The following is a 20,167-nucleotide window of genomic DNA, read 5'->3' as shown; positions in this document are numbered from 1 at the left end:
ATCTGAAAGAGATACAACACACCAGACGAAAACTAATATGAAAGAACTCCTAGTGAGTCTGAAAATGATTAAACGTAATCAAACTAAAGGAACAGAACAATGTCACTGCTTCCATGCCTTGCAGCTCCAAAACCTTATGTTGGCTATGTGCGTGGACCAAAAGACGGATATCCTGGGAACTACAACATTTCACAACGACAATTCTACATCAAACCCTCTTGATCACAGTAATTCCCCTTCTACAAAAGTATAGAAACTCTCAACCCTTCCCTTGCTCTACCTCACCTTCGCCCTACTCTTGACCGGCGACAACATGATGTATTCATACGGCCGTACCACCCTATCTCTATTTACTCTTTATTATGTGCAACCCAATTGACTTTTAATGCATTTTTCTCTTTCTTGATTCTCAAAAGTTCACTCCTTTTGTACTCTACTCTCTTGTTCTTCTAACCATGTCTGCCTCCCTTCTTGAATTAATGCAGATTTCAAAATACTACCACTAATATCTTGAAGAAAAAGTATGTTGTTGATTTCGTATGCACACTTGGTGCATCTGCGACGTACACATTTTACCTTTCCCAAGTACAATTTTCATTCGAGAAGGTTATAAACACAGAGACATTTTCTACTGATTAAACATGCAAACATGCTTGTAATGTCACTACAAGAAAAATGAGCTTTGCGTACAAAATAAAGGGCATAATTGAGAATTTTGTGTCAGTTTCACCACCAATTCAAAAGCTTAAATAGTTCCCATTCCATAGAGGGCACCATCTATTATGCCCAATGTTAAAAAGCAGTCACAAAACAGTAATGGCCACGAAAACCGTGCCGAGTGGAGTCAGATGACAACTTTTTTACTGAAAATGGGCGCAAAAAACATTTTGTGTCTATAAAAATTATTTGTCAGAGGCACTATATGTTCTCTCTTCTTTGTCTTTACCTCCTCTAGCACACCAATAATTAAAATTTATAAAATTGTGGTAAATAATGGTATGGAGCTGTTTATTAATGTGCAATATTTTAGCCTCAGAATAAGTTAGCAATAATGTTGTTCAAATTCGTTTTTTGCGAGAGCCGAACCTCAGATCTCTCACTTACAAGTAAAGAAGAATATCACTACACTGTAATACTAAGTGGCGTGTTTTAGATTTACAAAGGATCATTTCCAGGTGCAATGAATGTTTGTTGGATTCGTATCTTTTTGAACTGCTTTTTAGATTGTTATCTTCCTAAAGGTCTGTTTTTTTTATACTTAGTGATATGGTTTTTGGTTTTATAGTAAGTGTTTAATTTTTTTATTGTATTAAAAGTCCTACCTATAGTGACACATAACCAACAATTATGCCCTTAGGGTCAGTCTCTATGCAAAAGTTAGTTGGCCTTCAGATAGACAAATGAGTTAATAATTGTAGATTCCTTTTTATGACACTAATGATAGAAATTGTGTCCACTAAATATTAATAAATAATAAATCACTCTACTTCTCATTGGGTCTTCAAATGGAGAATATATTTTAATAATTATAAATTCCCTTTTCTGACACAAATGTTAGAAATTATGTCTAGTAAATATTAATAAATAATAAATCACTCTATAGCAAAATAATATGTTGGCACAATTATGGATTTGTGCCTTTATTCTAATATAAAACGTCCACACTTCTTTACTAATTTGTATATGGAAATTTAGAAGGTTGCTTCATACACTTGTGTTTCTCAAGTTCTACATCATTGAGAATGGCGGACAGGCGACGTCGTAGAGTTAGAATTGGAACCGAATCTCCAACATCAAATTCGTCTATTGCTTCCAACATTAAAACAACAAATTCCACAACGAATCCTCCAACTCAACGTGCACAACAACCTGTTAGTGCCGAGCGCATACCTCGTTCTATTGTTAATCAGTACATTCTTACTATTGTTGCTGATGGTCGCCTTGGCTACGCATTACTCTCCAATAACGGATTTGTACGCGCACCTCAAGGACGTGTATTGCCATCATGGGCAAACCCAGGTAAGACAGAACAATACCCTGTCAATTTGGTTTTTGCTGAAACAACAACTGAAGAGTCTACCAGTTCTGTCGTTCTTATTGAAGAACCATGCACTTGTCAAGCACAAATTCGTCCTAGAGGCCTGTCTCTCCCACATATGAGCTCACAAAATATGCATAATGTTACCGTTGAGATTTTAAGTAGTGATGACGAGGACAATTAATATATTTTGTTTATGTTATATTTCACTGGTGTGTGAAAATATAATTATCTTATGCTATGCAAGACTCCTCTTAGGTCCTTTTATCAACTTATGTAGTAGTACAATATAGTAATTTTTCTTTCTAATTGGCCCATGATATAGATACTCCCAGCATTGTATATTTTTTGGTTTATAATTATGTTTTCCCTTTGGTTCATACAAAAAAGAAAAACAAAAAGTAAAAAAGAAAAGAAATAAAGTAAAAGAACAACGGAAGCCTGACACGCAAGCCTTTTATCATGCTAAACACAATTAACCTTCTATAGAACTTCAAAATTAAAACAAAATTGGACAAAAACTAATAATGGCTTTGTGAAATCATGTCCCTGGAATTTCACTATTAATTACATATCTCGTTCTTTAAATTAGTTAATTTTAATTCCGTTGATTTTTGGAATTAAATCGAATAACTATCAGGTTTGAATTTTCGTAATCAATCTTTAAAATTCGTTGACCTTTCGAGTTCACAATTGATGTTTTCAAATAGATCTCGAGACCATGAACGCATAGACGAAAACTGCGAGCAAGTCCAGATTATACGGTATAGTTACGGACATTTGAAGTCGTTTCTCTAAACTATAGATTTAAGGGAATATAAACTCCCACCTTGTGGGGAAGAGGCCATTCAAGCCAAAGGGAAGGAACCAATTAGTTAAATGGTGGAGGACCAATCAGGATTTTTTTAGGGGGGGGGGGGGGGTGGGGTTTGAGCAACCAATCAGAAATTAGGAAGAAAAAAATATTAATATGTGAATCGATGTTCGAATTGTGCTTTTGCCATATCCCGAAGACGGGGTATGATAGATGTACGGATAATTGATGACGTCACGTGTCGATCCAGAACGTATGTTGGAATCAGAGAGTGACAAGCTTATAAAATTGGATTTTTATTAAGTTTCCCCTTCTCCAAATTGGACTTCTCTCTCTATTTTATGGTGCAAGTTTGGGTTTCCCACCAGCAAATTCAAAAACTTGGGTTTCCACCACCGAATTACAGAATTGTGCCCACTAACTCTTATAATAATAATTAAAAAATATTTGTTATAATAATAATTGTGCCCACTAACTCTTATAATAATAATTAAAATTCTACCCTAATTCTATCTCGGGTCCCTTCTATCTCTTTCCCTGTACTTTCCTCTTTCGCTCCGCCTACCTCACCTTTATCTCTCTCTCACCTTTATCTCTCTCTCTCCAACCCCTCTTTCTCTCTCTACCTTCTCCAGACAAATCACGGAGGCTTTTAAGCTCCATCATCGCCAAAATCCCCTAGCAGAAACCCCCTACACGCGATGGAGGAAGGTTTGGGAAGATCGGAGTTTGGTAGGGAGGGATCAAGGGAGGGGGTGGGTCGAGTTTGGGAAGATCGGTGGATGTAGAGCCTGAATCGGAAATCGCGTTGGGATCCGAGTTCGATAGGGAGGGATCATGGGAGGGAGGTGCGTCGGGTTATGAGGTGTTGGTGAGGGAAGGGCAGGTGCGAGTCGGAGAGGGAGTGAGGAGTCATGGTCCTCATCAATATTTCATCGCCGTCGTGGAAGCCTTCGAATTCGGAGTCAGCCGCACCTCCATTGCCACCTCAACAAGCTTCCGTTTTTGGGTTCGACCTCGATCTGCACCAAGCTCGCAAAATTTCGGTTCTGTCAACCCAATATCGCTCTAAAGCACGCAACAGATGCGTCCATTGTTCCGTTCATACGAGCGCAGAGTTCTTCTAGTTCGTCTTCTTCCCATTTTTTGGAAAAATGGTTCATGGGTTTTCAATGCTATTGCATATACCATTCAAATTATGATTTAGGTGTCTCAGATTTTAAATTTTAGATTTTGGTATGGCTTCTAACTCCATATTGTTGGTTGCTCAAAGGTTATGTCCCAAGACTCCAAATTTTACAAAGTCGAAGTGATTCTGAGGTGCGGAAACAATTCACTCATCTGTTTGGTTCTTAATTTTGTTTAGGTTGATTGTTTATAGCTCTACATGTCTGCTGTGCTTTTTTCTTCTATTACTTTTGTGTGTGGAATATGAGGTTATGGGTTTTAATTTCATCTAATTATTTCTTAATCTTTGCTATGATTATGGGACGAGCTAGGCCCTGGCGAGTTTCGCATGTTTCTTCGGTAAGAATTGTTGAACCTTAAACACAGCTTACTGCATATTAATTGGCATTGCATTTTGCATTGGCATAATAAAATTAGGAAAGCAACAAATTGATGTTTCAAATTTTGTTGATTGGATAGTAGGAAGAATAACTCTCTATTTCTAAGCCTGTGTAGTTATCTAAGCACCATCCCATCTTCTTCTGCGGTTGCCTTTAATCCTTTTTACACACTTAAATCCATTTGCATATATCGAACACATAGTCACGACTGATTTGGATTGGAGTTCAAACACGATAAACATTGAAGGTTAATGAAATTCCAATCTAGAGTGACCTTGATGTCACTGGACCTAAATTTTGATTGCGGTGTGACCTGTTGTGACATGTCAAAAGATCAATTAGTAGTTGTTAGTTGTACCACTATACAATTCATTTTTGGAATTTAATGAAAATTATTTGTGATTATTGCTTGGAATTATAGATAGGATTTCGAAAAGTTAATTCTTTTTATTGCTTCTTCTTGTTCGTCATTGCAGATGCTCATAAAGGATATAAGATGATGGGTATAATGTTAGTAATAAAAGGTTAGTTTGTTGACAGACTGCTTAAACTATTGAATAATGTTGCAACTCTCTCCCATATTCCTGATGTTCATCTGTAATAAAAGGTTGTTTTTTTGTCATGCCATACTTCGTTTTTGGGTTCATCTGTAAGTTTCTGCTGAATCTTTGAACCAGTTTTGGCAGTTGGTTGTTGATCCTGCCACCAAAGAACTATTGCATTATACTAAGAAGCCAGTGACTTTTGTATATAATTATCAAAATAAAATTTCATTGTTTCTTATATAACAAAGTATTCGTTAATTTTTTTGTCTTAAACATTTTCGGTTAGCTAATATTTTGCAAGAATGATTTATGATGTGCAACTTGAAAAATAGACGGTTCGGATCATTAAAGTTCGATGTGGTGTGGACCCTACAACTAATTCTCATTTTTTGAAAAAAAAATGGGGATCCGTCTTGTTAAAAGATCTATATATATATTGGACATGGACTTGACAAGATTTACACATAATACAAACACGATTTTACCAAATCACCATGTAACAAGTTTTTACTAGACGAGTGATTCACTTGTTCACCACACAGAAACATTTATTAGACGAGTGACTCAAATGTGATTGTATCTTAATTGCAAAAGAATTTCTCCAAAATAAGTCTCTTTCGACTCACCCTATATAATTCTAGTGTTGGAGAAATTTTTCATTGTGACGAGAAAACGTGTGGTACACCACTTGTTTTTATGTAAGTTGTGGGAAATTTATTTTTTAAGTTATTAATTTTTTAACACATATATTTCACCATTTATATAGTAATACGTGGTGCACCACTCCATGTGCCGATCACACTGAAAAATCTCTTCTATTGTTGCATTGCCTACATTTGCAATTGGTATTACTGCAGTGGTAGAAAACAATAATATTTATCCATAGACACTTGATTCAGCAACCTCTTACTTCAACTAGACTTGACATTCGTATCGTGTTTCTCTTGTTCGTGTCGTTTTTATGAGATACCCAATACTTTAACGCGTCGTATCGTGTAACACCAATTAAAATGAACGAGTAATACGACCCGACTTGAACACGACCTTTTAAAATGAACGGGTAATATGATCCGATTCTTTACTCATTAAAGAAAATATATTTTAAACTAATAAATAAGCAAATGAAAAATGTAATACCACAAACATAAATAAGATCAAAGAATCCAACGGTAAGGATTTAATCTCATAAGGGAGATTAAAACTTATGACTATTATTGTAGTAAGATTTTTTAATTAACGAAGAAGTATGAAAAATATAAAATACAAATACAAATGCTCGTAACGACAAACTCTCCAACTTTTAGGAAGAGGTTAACTTTTAAATTTGCAACCACAATCCCATAACCACATATTTACATTTAACCGTAGATTGTCGTTTACGTTTATGCTCTATTCTTATCATTAAATTTCATTTTTTCATATTTGGTTTTTTGAAAACATTATCTTTTATGGTTAATTGAAATATGAGTCGATGATATATAATTTTTAGAGACTTTATAAACTATGAGCAATATTTCCATTAACCGTAAAAATATGAACGTGATATCAACGTTCGTTTTTCTACATCCACTAAAAGATAATGTTTTCAAAAAACAAAATATAAAAAACGAAATTCAAAGAGAAGAATAGAGCGTTAACGACAATCGACGGTTAAATATCAAGATAGTGTTTATGGACTATGTTGTCAAATTTCAAAGTTGACCTCCTTCATCAAAGTTGGTAAGTTTATCATTACTAGTGGTTGTATTTTTATTTTTATATTTTTCATACTTCTATATTAATTATTATGAATTTTTATTAATTTACACTCAAACAATAACACTATTCATTAGAGTTTAGAGGGTTTTAAAAATCTAAACGACAATGAAACCATCGTCTAAACATAGATGATGCAATCACAAGCGTTTTCTTTTCACATTTTTGCTTTTATAATAATTATTATGAATTTTATTTATTTTAAACTTCCCTGTTCACAGGGGTTTGTAGGGTTTTAAAAATCCAAATGACGATATACCCATCAACAAAGCGAAAAGGATGCAGCCATGAGCGTTTCTATTTTTTTTTTTTTTTTTCACATTTTTCACTTGTATATTAATTATTACAAATTTTTTAATGTGCTTGGTATTTTTAATGTGCTTTTATATTATTTTAATTCAGTTATGTGAGATTAAATACTCTGACCATTGTAGTAAGTTTTTTTAGTAGTTTACAATTATCAAACTAGCTTTTTCTTATAGAGTTGAAATAAGTTACTCTATGATAAATCCTTAATGTGTGATCCAATAACGACTTAATTAGTTAACATGTAAATTTAAAATCTGTTATTTCGTATCGTTTCAAATCTGGCTAATAGAACGTGTAAAAAATTGTCTAAGTTTACATTCAACAATGTTTTTTTCCCTTGGCGGGCCCCACCAATCCTCCTAATATTTAACAATTCTATCTTATGTAAAATAAAATTAAAAAATAAAAAAGAAAACGAATTCAAAAATGCATTGACTAAATTCAAAATGAGTCAAGGGGGTGAGAGCCGAGGCTCTCTGTCTCTCTCTCTCTCTCTCTCTCTCTCTCTCTCTCTCTCTCAGAGTCAGCACCACTCAGGCACTCACCACCAACTCATTTCTCTGAAACGGAAATTCATCAAATTCTTTTCCCAATTAATTAAATTTTTAGACAAAATTAGCGAAAATAGCTTTCTTGCTCCTCACCACCCTCTATTACCTCTTCCTCGCTCTCACCCTCGGTGCGTGCTTTATCATCGTCTCAACCGCCTCTACTGCTTCTTCTTCTTCACTTCCCCCAATGGCCACCATGGAGGGCTTGATAGGCCTCGTCAATCGGATTCAGAGGGCCTGTACGGTCCTCGGCGACCACGGCGGCGCCGACTCTGCATTGCCTACTCTCTGGGAGTCTCTTCCTCTTGTCGTCGTCGTCGGCGGCCAGGTCCCTCTCACCGCGCTCTCATTGTTGTTTTCCTCTGTTTTCTTTTTTGTTTGGCTTATCGAGTTTTTGCGGTATGTTTGGATGATGTAATTGCAGAGTTCTGGAAAGTCGTCGGTGTTAGAGAGCATCGTGGGGCGTGATTTTCTTCCAAGAGGATCTGGTTAGGGTTTATGCTTACTGATTACGAATTTTCATATTTTATGCTGTTTGGCTCCTGAGAAAACAGAGGAAAGAAATGTAATAAAAACAGAATAATAGCAATAATAATATTATTATCATTAAAAATAAGTCAACTATTTTTCAACATATAAAGGTAATCGTCAACTCGGTCAAACTAAACAATTTTAAATTGATTTGTTACTTTTTTATTAGAATATACTCAAAAGGCCAAACTAATAAAGGTTTTCTTTACAGATTATGATTGTTATCTTTCAATCTTATGCGCTGTTTGGCTGCTGAGAAAGCAGAGGAAAGAAAATGAAACAAAAAGCAAATTTTAAAAGAAAAGCAAACTATTGTTCAGCATAAGAAAAAATAGTCAACTAAACTAAGCAATATAAAGTTTCTTGTTTGATGATTACATTATTTGTATTAGAACCATACACATTAAAGCTTCAAAAGTAATTTTAGTTTGCTTGGGTTGCAGGAATTGTGACCAGAAGGCCATTGGTCTTGCAGCTGCACAAGACAGAACAGGGAATGCAGGAGTACGCCGAGTTCCTCCACTTGGAAAAGAAAAGATTCACTGATTTTTGTATGTTATTTATTGTACAGATGTGCTATGGATCGAGCACCTGATTAATGTTTTTCTAGTGATTATTCTGGTTTTGACGAGATGATAACGTTAATGTTATTACATTATGGATCCTAGTTTGAGTAGTGTTTTGTGACTTTTTCTTACATATAGTGTAAAATGGTAGATTTTGATGGAAAACTTGGGTGATTGGTAATATAGTATGAGTGATGAAACAAAAACTTGATGGTTTGCAGGAAAATACTAACAACATGCACCTATTATGTTGTTATTTTGCTCGTATTTTTCAATAGCCTTATTTTCAGGTTGTCTCTTTTGCTTGTTTAATTATGAATCAAAATCACTTCAAGCATGAAATGTATTCTTAGAAATATAGCAATGAAATTTTAGCAAAAGTGTCTACTGTTTCCCCTTCTCTTTTATTTTAAAGTGGAATTTCATATTGGATTTTCTTGTTTGTGTCTTAATTTCTTAAACAGCTGTTGTTCGAAGAGAAATTCAGGATGAAACTGACAGAATTACTGGGAGATCAAAACAGATATCTAATGTTCCTATTCATCTCAGTATCTACTCCCCAAATGGTAACAATGTTCTTTACATTGGTTTTGGTGTGATTGTTAATTGTTATTATGATCCTTGTTCTTTTTGTGCTCGTATGTATTGGTAGCATTGCTTTACATTACAGATTTACAGTTTATTTTGTTAATATTAACGGAAATTTCATTCCACGTGATGATTATGACCTGTATAACGTCAAAAGAGTGACCTTGATTTCATGAAGTGCACACAATGTGACAATGCAACGAAGCATTTTGTGTTTCAGTTAGAGGAATTTGATTCCATGACCATGTAGTTACATTCTAAATATTTATTTTCGTGCTGTTTAACCATGAGAGCGTCAACAAATGCCTTCCTGCGTAAAACTACTCTTGTTGTGATGAATGAAAATTCTTAGCTTAACTGTTCATCAATAATTTTATCATTTTCCTTCTTCTGAAATCTTGGGTTAAAACAAGTTTCTACAATGGAAATTATCTGTGGTCTTTTGGTGGAATGAATTATCTGTGATTCATGTTTTTTCTGTCGCATAAGGTTGAACCCTTATCTTTTATTCAATGAAGTATTCAATAATGATCTGTTGTCCATTTTGCTTTCTGACAAACATATGATTTATCTTCTTGGCAGTTGTCAATCTAACATTGATAGATTTGCCTGGTTTAACCAAGGTTGCTGTAGGTATAATTGTTAAACTTTTTCCCCTTGGTTCCAAGTTCAAACGAAAATTTTAATGTTTTATTTATTGAATATCTACTCATAGATGTTTCTTGCTGACAGAGGGACAGCCAGAGAGTATTGTTCAAGACATTGAAAACATGGTTCATTCTTATGTTGAGAAGGTAATACGGAGTTCCTTTCCCCCCTCAATTTATAGATAAATAGCTTAGAACAATGGAGAATTCAGTCAGAAACCAAGTTTGCAGTTGCAATGGACATTCTGTCAAGCCATTTACTCTTTAAATTGGTATCCTCTATTCAAAGGGGCGGAATGAGTCTGGATATTCTGACAATTCAGTTTTCATTCGGAATAGCAATTCATTCTTATCACAGCTTGCATGTAAATAACATCTTTTTATCTATTTAAGTCAATTTAAGGGCTGAAGAGTTATACTTAAACCGATTCCCCATTTTCGAGCTTTGATTGATAAATGTTTTTATCCTTAAGTCTTAGCTTTATTAACCGTTCTAATATTTATCCTGCATGTTTGTGTTGTGACCATTACCAGGATATGTATTACCGTTTACTAAATTTCTGGATAGATTGTTTGCCTTGAAGTTATTCACAAGCTAAGTTTGGTTTTATTCTTCATTCTTAATGAAAACGCTTCTTAGTACAGCCTAATTGCATCATTCTGGCAATAACTCCAGCCAATCAGGACATAGCAACATCTGATGCTATCAGGATTGCTAGACTAGTTGATCCTACAGGTATCGTCCCTGAACAATTTTCCGACCTTATCATTCAACTGTATGATCTCGCATGGTCCATGCGTCACAAATCTTCTTTTGCGCTTTCGTTTTATGTATTGATCTTCTGTGTTTCTTTTCTTAGGTGAAAGGACATTTGGTGTGTTGACAAAGCTTGATTTAATGGACAAGGGAACAAATGCTTTGGATGTAAGACTTCTTGCTTGTATTATGCTGTTCCACTTGAATTGCTATTTCATGTACTAAATATTTCCATCTTTATTCTAGCCTGATTAATCTATTATTAAAAAGATCCATCAGACTGCGGTGGATTGAATGATTTGATCAATGAATATTCGATTCTTTTTTCAAATTTTAATTGATTCACAACAAGTCTTCCAAGTTTCATATAAATATAAAAAAATACAGATTGGGGTTGTCATTAATTATTTGAGATAGTATTTCAGTACTATACGTAAGTATATAGGTTTATCCTTCATCCTTTCTGAAGTTTCAACTTAAGAAAGGTGTTTAGCTTGAACATCTATGGTGGTGGTTAATTTTGTTGGGAGTTGCATTTTATATTAGAACATATTTTGCTCATGGAGGTTCGCGTTTGTTTTTTCCTGGAGGTCATCAATCCACTCTGTTGATGATAGGTCATAATGTTTTATTTGCATTGAGTTAGGTTCTCGAAGGAAGGTCTTATCGGCTTCAACACCCTTGGGTCGGAATTGTGAACCGTTCACAAGTTGATATTAACAAAAATGTGGATATGATTGCTGCCAGGCGGAGGGAGCACGAATTTTTTAATTCCAGTCCAGATTACGCACATTTGGCAAGCAAAATGGGTTCAGAATATCTTGCAAAACTTCTCTCAAAGGTTTTCCCGGCCCCCTACATCTATGATTTGATAGCTCAATGTTTACATATAATGTAGAACTTGGGAGTTAATGTTTAGTTTTCGTATGATTTCAGCATTTGGAGTCTGTAATTAAAGCTCGCATTCCAGGAATAGCATGTTTGATCAATAAAAGCATCGGAGAACTTGAAGCGGAGTTGGATTATCTTGGTAGACCTGTTGCTATTGATGCAGGGGTGAGAAATCTATATATGTCATCCATTCATTCGATTGTGATGCTATTTGGTTTTAGATTATCATATGAAGTTATTTTGTTTGTATGTATCAGGCACAGTTATATACTATCCTAGAGTTATGCCGGGCATTTGACCGGATATTCAAGGAGCATTTGGATGGAGGGTAATACATCCCTTTTAACATGCCATATACATATATTTTTTTTGTAGAATACATATGGATGATAATGCCTCCTTTCATGTAACTTTACATTTTCTGATCGAGAATCTGATGTCCAGCGATATGTTTACATTGGGAAAAAAAAATCAGATGCATTTAATGCTTCATTTTGTGACCAACACATGATCTTATTCTTCACAGTTCATGTGCGATTGAGCATATGTGAGCCTGATCAAAGAATTTCTACTTGATTCCTCTGCTCTTTCATATGAATTCACCAGTTCTGTATGGCTGGCTTTGAGAAAGCCTGTCAGCTCTGAAGGTTCAAAAGTAGTTAACTTGCAAAACGTTAGCCAGTGATTATATATAACTGCTATTTTTTCAATTCACTCAATTTGTATCCAGTAACGCTGACCACAAGTATGGGCAAAAAAGATAATAGCATTTCACTGATTTTTATACTACAGACGACCTGGTGGAGATCGGATATATGCTGTATTTAATCACCAGCTCCCTGTTGCTTTGAGGAAGCTCCCTTTTGACCGTCATCTTTCAGTTGAAAATGTAAGGAAAGTCGTTTCAGAGGCAGATGGGTACCAACCTCATCTAATTGCACCTGAGCAAGGTTATCGGCGCCTCATTGACAGTGCACTTAACTATTTCAGGGGTCCATCTGAAGCATCAGTAGATGCGGTAAGTGTCTACCATTCCATCTTCTTGTCCTCAGGGTAGTTTGGGGTTCGTTAACGCCGAACAAGCTATAGCATAGCAATTTTGTTTCCATGGCCACTGGAAGCAGAATTGTTTTCAATTTTGTTCACTTGACAATAAAGTAGTTATTCAAGCAGCATTCTTATTCAGTAATCGAATACTGCAGGTTCACTTTATTTTGAAGGAAATTGTGAGAAGGTCAATTGGAGAAACTCAGGTTCAAATCTTTATAACTAATACACTCCATCTAACACTTGAATGGTTTATTAGTGGGGAAAGCTATAGATTGTGTTTTGGGAATGAAACAGGAGCTGAAGCGCTTTCCAACTCTTCAAGCCGAATTGGCAGCAGCTGCTAATGAAGCATTGGAGAGGTTTCGTGAAGACAGCAAGAAGACAACTTTGCGATTGGTGGACATGGAATCCTCGTATCTGACAGTGGATTTCTTCCGGAATCTCCCTCAAGAAGTGGATAATGGAAATCCGTATGCCGCTCCTGAAGTTCGATATGCAGAGGGGCACTTCAACAGGATAGGATCCAATGTTTCCTTGTATGTTAAGATGGTTTCGGAGACACTGAGAAATACTATCCCGAAGGCTGTCGTTCATTGTCAAGTGAGGGAGGCTAAGAGGTCTTTGCTTGATCACTTCTATATCCGATTGGGCAAAATGGAGGTTCTCTCTCTCTCTCTCTCTCTCTCTCTCTCTCTCTCTCTCTCTCTCCCAGGGTCGATGCTGTTTGGCTGATTCGAGTACTGTTATTTCGTGCAGGGAAGGCAACTTGCACAATTGCTGGGTGAAAATCCTGAAGTGATGGAAAGGAGGCAACAATGTGGCAAGAGGCTTGAATTGTACAAGTCTGCAAGGGATGAGATCGACTCGGTCTCATGGTCCAGATGAATCATGAAACTGACCCTCAATGCATCTTTTTTGTGTGTATTTTAGGATAAGTAACCGTGAATGCATATCAAGTATAGTCGTTTCGGGTGGAGTTTAAATCATTTCAGTTAAAAGACATTTCTTTAGAATCATTATCATGGTCCTTGCCATCTTGTGATATCATGCCCGCAGAAGCCTATTTGAGATGTTCATGGCTTTTATTTTATTTTTAATTTTACATACGTTAAATAAACGGTTAAATGGGTATCCATCCATAATCACTCATTTAAATTTCACGGGGAAACGGTTGTGCCTATAATCGTTTATTTGTTTAAATGGTTACCCATAACCATATCCGTAAGCTTTAAATGGACGGATAATTGCGGTTACCCATATTTATGGGTATTTTGCCCATCCCTGTGTACCGACCTCTGTTTAAATTGCTTAATTAAAAAAAAAATTAAAAGGAAACGAGCAACGGACACAGGTCCCCAAGAGAGGATCTTTGTCGGATCCTCCAGTCACATTCGTTCATCGTACATCGTTTTTGCTAATTAAGTGTTTAAAAAAAAAAAATTGGGGGAGACGGGGAGGAATATAGTATATAATCAAGTGTTTTTGCTAATTATATTGACTTTGATTCGACCAGTTGCTATTATTTTAGTGGAGAGAGCCTTTTCGCAATGAATATTGTGAAAAGTCCATTGCATAACCATATGGGAGATCAATGGTTAAGTGATAGCACGATGGTTTGTATTGAGAGCAAAGTTTTTTCTTCCATTAATAATGAAGCTATAATACAGCGTTTTCAAAAAATGAAAACACGTCGTGGACCATTATAACTTGTATTTGTTCTCTAAATTATGAATGATGTAACTATGGTTTAATTTTTAAGATTATTATATGTCTAAAAAATGTTGTGAACTTTAACATGTGACCCTCCAAATTATTTTTCCTGGATCCGCCTTACTAAAATTGAAGTATTTTTTTTTATTAAATAAAGTTATTAGGTGGGTTTTTTTTATCAATAAAGCTCCTGTAGACATCGAAATTTCGGTGAAATGAATGTTAACCAATAATTAAAATTTCAACGCTTACGTGTCACATAAATTTTACATGTAGCGTGTGACTCAACGAAAAATCGAAATAAATTGGAAAGGTCATCAAATAGGACACGTGTCAATATCTGGCAGAAATGATTTATTTCATCTGATTATTTAAATCCAAAAATCAAGTTTTGGAATTCTATAAATAGGAGGCCAAGGCATTCATTTCGAAAAAAAGAAAAAAAGGAAGAAGAGAAAGAAAGAAGGAAATTTACATCACACCAAAACCTTGAAGCTTTGAAACTCTAAAGCTCTCAAGCAAATCCCGAAGGATCAAGAAAACACTCTTCGTTCTTCGTCAAATCCTCCTTCAAAGGTCAAGCCCCAACGGCCCTTGAAGAACTTCCACCGACTCAAGATCAAGCCCCGACGGCCCCTTGAAGAAAGTGTTCATCGTTCATCATCCGTTCATTCAAGATCAAGCCCAAAAGCCCTTGAAGAAATCCACACAACCATTATTCAAGATCAAGCCCCGACGGCCCCTTGAAGAAAGTGTTCATCATCCGTTCATCCTAAGATCAAGCCCCAACGGCCCTTTGGATCAACAACCTCAACAAATCCACACATCCAATCGTTCTTCAAGATTAAGCCCAAAAGCCATTGAAGATCCGCTCATCCATCAACCTTCAAGATCAAGCCCAAAAGCCCTTGAAGAAATCCATACATCCAGTCTTCAAGATCAAGCCCAAAAGCCCTCGAAGATCCGTTCATCAACTGTTCATCCCTAGATCAAGCCCCGACGGCCCCTTTGGATCAACAGCTCATCCACAAACCTACACCCTACGAAGATAGAATCAGAGGATCAAATTACAAAGAGATTGTAACCCCAAAATCATTAACACAAAAATATATTTTGTGCACGGTATTCTTGTCTCTTGTTTTCAGGAATTTTTCGTGTTCACGAATTTGGCACGCCCAGTGGGACAATCTCTACCTCTCATCTCTGTCTCCGTTCAAGATATTCAAAGCACAGTCCATGGCTTCAAACAAAGAACAAGTCATGAATATTGGAACTACCTCCATTGAAAGACAGTTGGTTCAGATGAAGGAAACAATTGCAAGGCTGATAAAAACTGCAGTGGAGAAAAACTTGCAAACCGCCGGGCTCATCAACCGTCTGGAGGCGCAACATGGTGTCATGGTGAAACCAAGCTCTCTTCCAACTAAGAAGACCGAAGAAGGCTTCAACCCAAATGCCTACGAACTCATGTCAAAGGCTAGGCATGACTTTGCTTCCTCTTCAAATCTTGGAAAGAAGGTTTCAAACACCGTCAACGACAAAGATAGCGACCTCACCAAAACTCAAAAGAAGTTGAAGGAGCATGGTTACGGAATTGACAACAACCAAAGTACACCTCCAAAATCAATGGCATCAAGCAAGGGACAAGCCGTTCTTGCAACCACCAAGGGAAGAAGCATAAGCACTTCCGCCACAAATGGAGCATCCATTGGTACCACAACCACTCCTCAACATGCCGCTGCAAAGTTGGTACTGCTAAGCAAGCAAGAGCAGCATCAAAGGAGCGAGTCGGTCATCCACCTGACCTTGCTGGGGGCACCAAAGCATGCTATTGAGGCACACAAGATGACACCCCAAAATGGCCAATGGGGTTCTTCATCAGCACTATGGATGTCTGAAGGAAAGTCATGTCTATTGGCTGCACAAGTCATGACCATCGGCGTCACCTCTGTTGAAGAACAGCTAGCTCAGATGAATGAAGCAATCGCAAAGCTCACACGGACTGTGGAAGAGAAGGACTTGCAGATTGCCGCACTTGTCAACCAACCAGATGCGCTGCCCGACGTGAAAGTCGACCCAAATATTGGCCTATTAAAGAAAGAAGGCGACGAAGAAGAGGAGCCACCAGTGGAGAAAGTTGAAGAGAAGCCGAAGCTAGACCAAGCAACGGCATTCATGGGATCTCTCTCTATCCAACAGCTACAGGAGATGATCGCAAGCACTGTCAAGACACAGTACGAAGGAAGCTCGCATGACTCCGTACTGTACTCAAAGCCTTACTCCAAGAAGATTGATGCTTTGAAGATGCCAAGGGGTTATCAGCCCCCAAAATTCATGCAGTTCGATGGAAAAGGCAACCCGAAGCAACATGTCGCCCATTTCGTTGAAACTTTCAACAATGCTGGGACAGAGGGAGACTACCTCGTCAAACAGTTCGTGCGTTCGCTGAAAAGTAATGCTTTTGACTGGTACACTGACCTCGAACCTGAGTCTATCAACAGTTGGGACCAGCTAGAAAGGGAATTCCTCAACCGTTTCTACAGCACTCGTCGTACTGTAAGCATGCTAGAGCTGACCAGTACGAAACAGTGGAGAGATGAACCTGTCATCAACTACATAAATAGATGGCGCTCCTTAAGTCTGGATTGTAAAGATCGGCTTTCTGAAACCTCTGCCATTGAGATGTGCGTTCAAGGCATGCAGTGGGGACTACACTACATCCTTCAAGGCATCAAACCACGAACATTTGAGGAGTTAGCCACCCGCGCCCATGATATGGAGTTAAGCATCACCCGTCATGGGAAGAAAGAACAGATCGCCGACTACAAGAATGACAAAGTTTTGGGGCCAAAGGTGGATAAGGCTGCGTGGAAACCCACCAAAGAAGCAATGATGGTCAACACAACTCCAGTCAAAACCCATACACGAGGCAAGGCGATTCAAACCGAAGCTTTTCGTGATCAAGAGATACGTAGACGCACTTTGAAGGAGCTTGAGGAGAAGATATATCCATTCCCCGACACTGACGTGGTTGCCATGTTGAAAGACTTGCTTGACAAAAAGGTGATCGACCTACCTGAGTGCAAACGGCCGGAAGATATAAACCGTACTGACAGTCCAAGGTATTGTAAATTCCACCGCTTCATTAGTCATCCGACGGAAAAGTGCTTTGTGCTAAAAGATCTCATCATGAAGTTGGCTCAGAAAGGGATCATCGAGCTAGATCTTAATGATGTGGTGAAATCAAACTATACCTCCGTCACTTCTGGCTCTTTGAACTCAAAATCTTCACCTCAACCGCTGGGGGCATGCTCCAAAACCATGTCAGTCAAGTGAAGTGAAGTTGAAGGATGGACTTATGTCACTCCAAAGAAAATGCACAAGAAACATAGGTCTCCTCCACAAGCTCACCAATCGGAAAGGGGGCAAAGCAGCTACTGTCAACCTTCAAAGCTACATGAAAGTGTTGAGGATGATGAAGTTATGACACAAAGATCGTCCGTTGCCATCACGATGCGCGATTTCTTCCCCAAAGACTTCTTCAATCACTCAATCAAGACTCCTTGCTATAAAGATTGCAAGGAATGCCTCTCTAAGATCGTTTGACAAATTCCAAAAGCTCCTCGTTCGCACGAGCCTAAAAGGTGACACCAAACGCTCCTGGTCTGCACGAGCATAAAAGGCGACACCAAAAGCTCCTTGTCTGCATGAGCTGAAACTGCAAACGGCACCAAAAGCTCCTGGTCTGCACGAGCCTAAAAGGCGACAATCAAACGCTCCTGGCCCGCAAGAGCATAAACTGTGTACGGCAAAATCATCACCAAAATCATCACTCACTCATTTGAACTACGTTATGACTTGATCTCTTCTTTGGAAGAGTACGTAGGCAACTTGAAACTTCAAAACTTCAAGTACAGTCACATCAAAATAAATAAATAAATGTTTCATTAAAGAAAGTCAATTTTATTACAAAAGAAAAGAAAAAAAAATACATATGTTACTATATATATATTCTCTATTAAAAAAAAAAAAAAAAAAAAAAAAAAGGAATGCATGTATATGTGTTCTCCCAAAATCAGCAAAAAAAAAAAAAAAAAAAAAAAAAAGGGGCCGGCTCCAAAATTTTTTACTCCTCTTTCCAAAGCCAGCGAGCCCAGCTCTCAAAGCCCATCAGCAACTCGCCTCTCAATTCTCAAACCCTCAATAGATTCCCCATCCCACTTTCTCTCTCTAAAATCCCAAAAATGGCTCTGCAACCGTGGGAAACACTGAAAGAGGCGATCGTGGCCTACACGGGCCTCTTTCCGGCGACCTTCTTCACTATCCTAGCTCTCCTCGTGGCCGTCTACCACGTGGCGTCGGGGCTGTTCGGGTCGTCCCACGACCACCGTCAGTTGAGCAGGAACATAAAGGAGATGCAGCCTCGGGCGCGCGGCATTAGTCGACTTCTTCTCGGGGCTTCCGCTGCTGGAAGAGTTGGTGCTGGATGTGTGTAACAACATGAGAGACAGTGGGTTGGCGCTGGAAGTGCTCGGGTCCAAGTGCCCCAGGCTGAGATTGCTCAAGCTGGGCCAGTTCCATAGGATTTGCTCAGCTATTCGGTCCAAGCTCGACGGCATTTGCGTTGTGTGCAGGGCTAGAGTCGCTGTCGATTAAGAACTCGGCCGATTTGACGGACATGGGGCTGATTGAGATTGCGAGAGGCTGCATTACCTTTCGCTTTGAGTTGGGGTCGGTGAGCTGCTGACTCCATTGCCGTCGGTGGGTCTCACAATGATTGTCCCAATCTGGAGGAGATTCACATTCGGGTTGAAGGGGATTACAGGGGAAAGCACAGACCCACACAGCGAGAATTCGGATTGAGCTGCGTCGCAGGCTATCTTCGCCTGTCCAAGATGAAGTTGGATTGTGGTGATACAGTGGGTTATGCACTGACTTTAGCCTCTGGGAGAAGTTCCTCCTGGCTGAGATTGGAAGTTTGTCCCTCAGTGTACTCGACTACTGGCCCCCGCAAGACCGACGAGGATCGCCACCATTTGCTGCAACTCCTCCACTTCAAGCTCAACATCAACGATAGGCAGTATAACGGGTGTGTAGTGGCTGTGCAATGCTTGCGCAGTTTCTGTGCTTCGAAGGTCGAAGACCTTGTAGAGGTTGTTGATGTTGCACAAGAGGATTCATGCTTTCCATCTTCAGCTCTCCAAACTCCATAGCCGCTGTCAACTCCTCCCGCGGAGTGTTCCTTCTTCATCTCCACCGATGGAGGCATTTGCAGCGCTAAAAAAAAAAAAAAAAAAAAAAAAACACAACGGAGATCTCACCAAAACGCAGCAACAGCATCCACTAACTACCTCGAGCTCGTCACCCTGCCCACCATGATCAAAATCAACGAAGAGCTTCATTGACCGCTGTCAAACGACTAGCCGGTCTTCAAACTCGACGCCTTACACTCTGTCTCAAGCTCTGGCTGTTTCTGCACCTCCGCCATGGCTGCTGCCTTTGAATGTGATCAACAAAATCAAAGTTTGTCAACTCACACCCAAAGATCTCATCCGTCTGCTTGTCTCTGCTGCTGCCTTTGAATGTGATTGACAAAATCAAAGTTTGTCAACTCACACCCAAAGATCTCCTCCGTCTTCTCTCGGACTTGGCCTGGGTTTTCACCCACAAACTCAGCCTTGCAGATCACCATATAAAGAAAAAAAATGATGGAATCTGGATGGACAGCACGCTCAAAAAAAAAAAAAATATATATATATATATATATAATAAAAACAATGATTGTGCTTTTGAAATCATGTGCAAAAAGAAAAAATATATATATATATATATATAATAAAAAGAAAG

General features: G+C 38.2%; 1 protein-coding gene across 1 annotated transcript; it reads left to right on the top strand.

Annotated features, from left to right (window-relative positions):
- The first annotated feature begins 7,601 nt into the window (after positions 1–7,601).
- Positions 7,602–13,743, top strand: LOC137710822 (phragmoplastin DRP1E-like). The gene is made up of 15 exons (XM_068449958.1): positions 7,602–7,908; positions 8,005–8,068; positions 8,555–8,662; positions 9,142–9,243; positions 9,848–9,898; positions 9,998–10,059; positions 10,558–10,648; positions 10,773–10,837; positions 11,316–11,510; positions 11,606–11,725; positions 11,818–11,888; positions 12,353–12,578; positions 12,763–12,813; positions 12,905–13,270; positions 13,367–13,743. Exons 1-15 carry the CDS (start codon positions 7,768–7,770, stop codon positions 13,493–13,495), a joined length of 1,842 nt encoding a protein of 613 aa, XP_068306059.1. The 5' UTR covers positions 7,602–7,767; the 3' UTR covers positions 13,496–13,743.
- Positions 13,744–20,167: the final 6,424 nt, after the last annotated feature.

Source organism: Pyrus communis, chromosome 12 (assembly GCF_963583255.1).
Source record: "Pyrus communis chromosome 12, drPyrComm1.1, whole genome shotgun sequence".
In the NCBI taxonomy this organism is placed as follows: Eukaryota; Viridiplantae; Streptophyta; class Magnoliopsida; order Rosales; family Rosaceae; genus Pyrus; species Pyrus communis.
The sequence above is the reverse complement of the archived record's forward strand: the minus strand, read 5'-3'. Positions and strand labels throughout refer to the sequence as shown.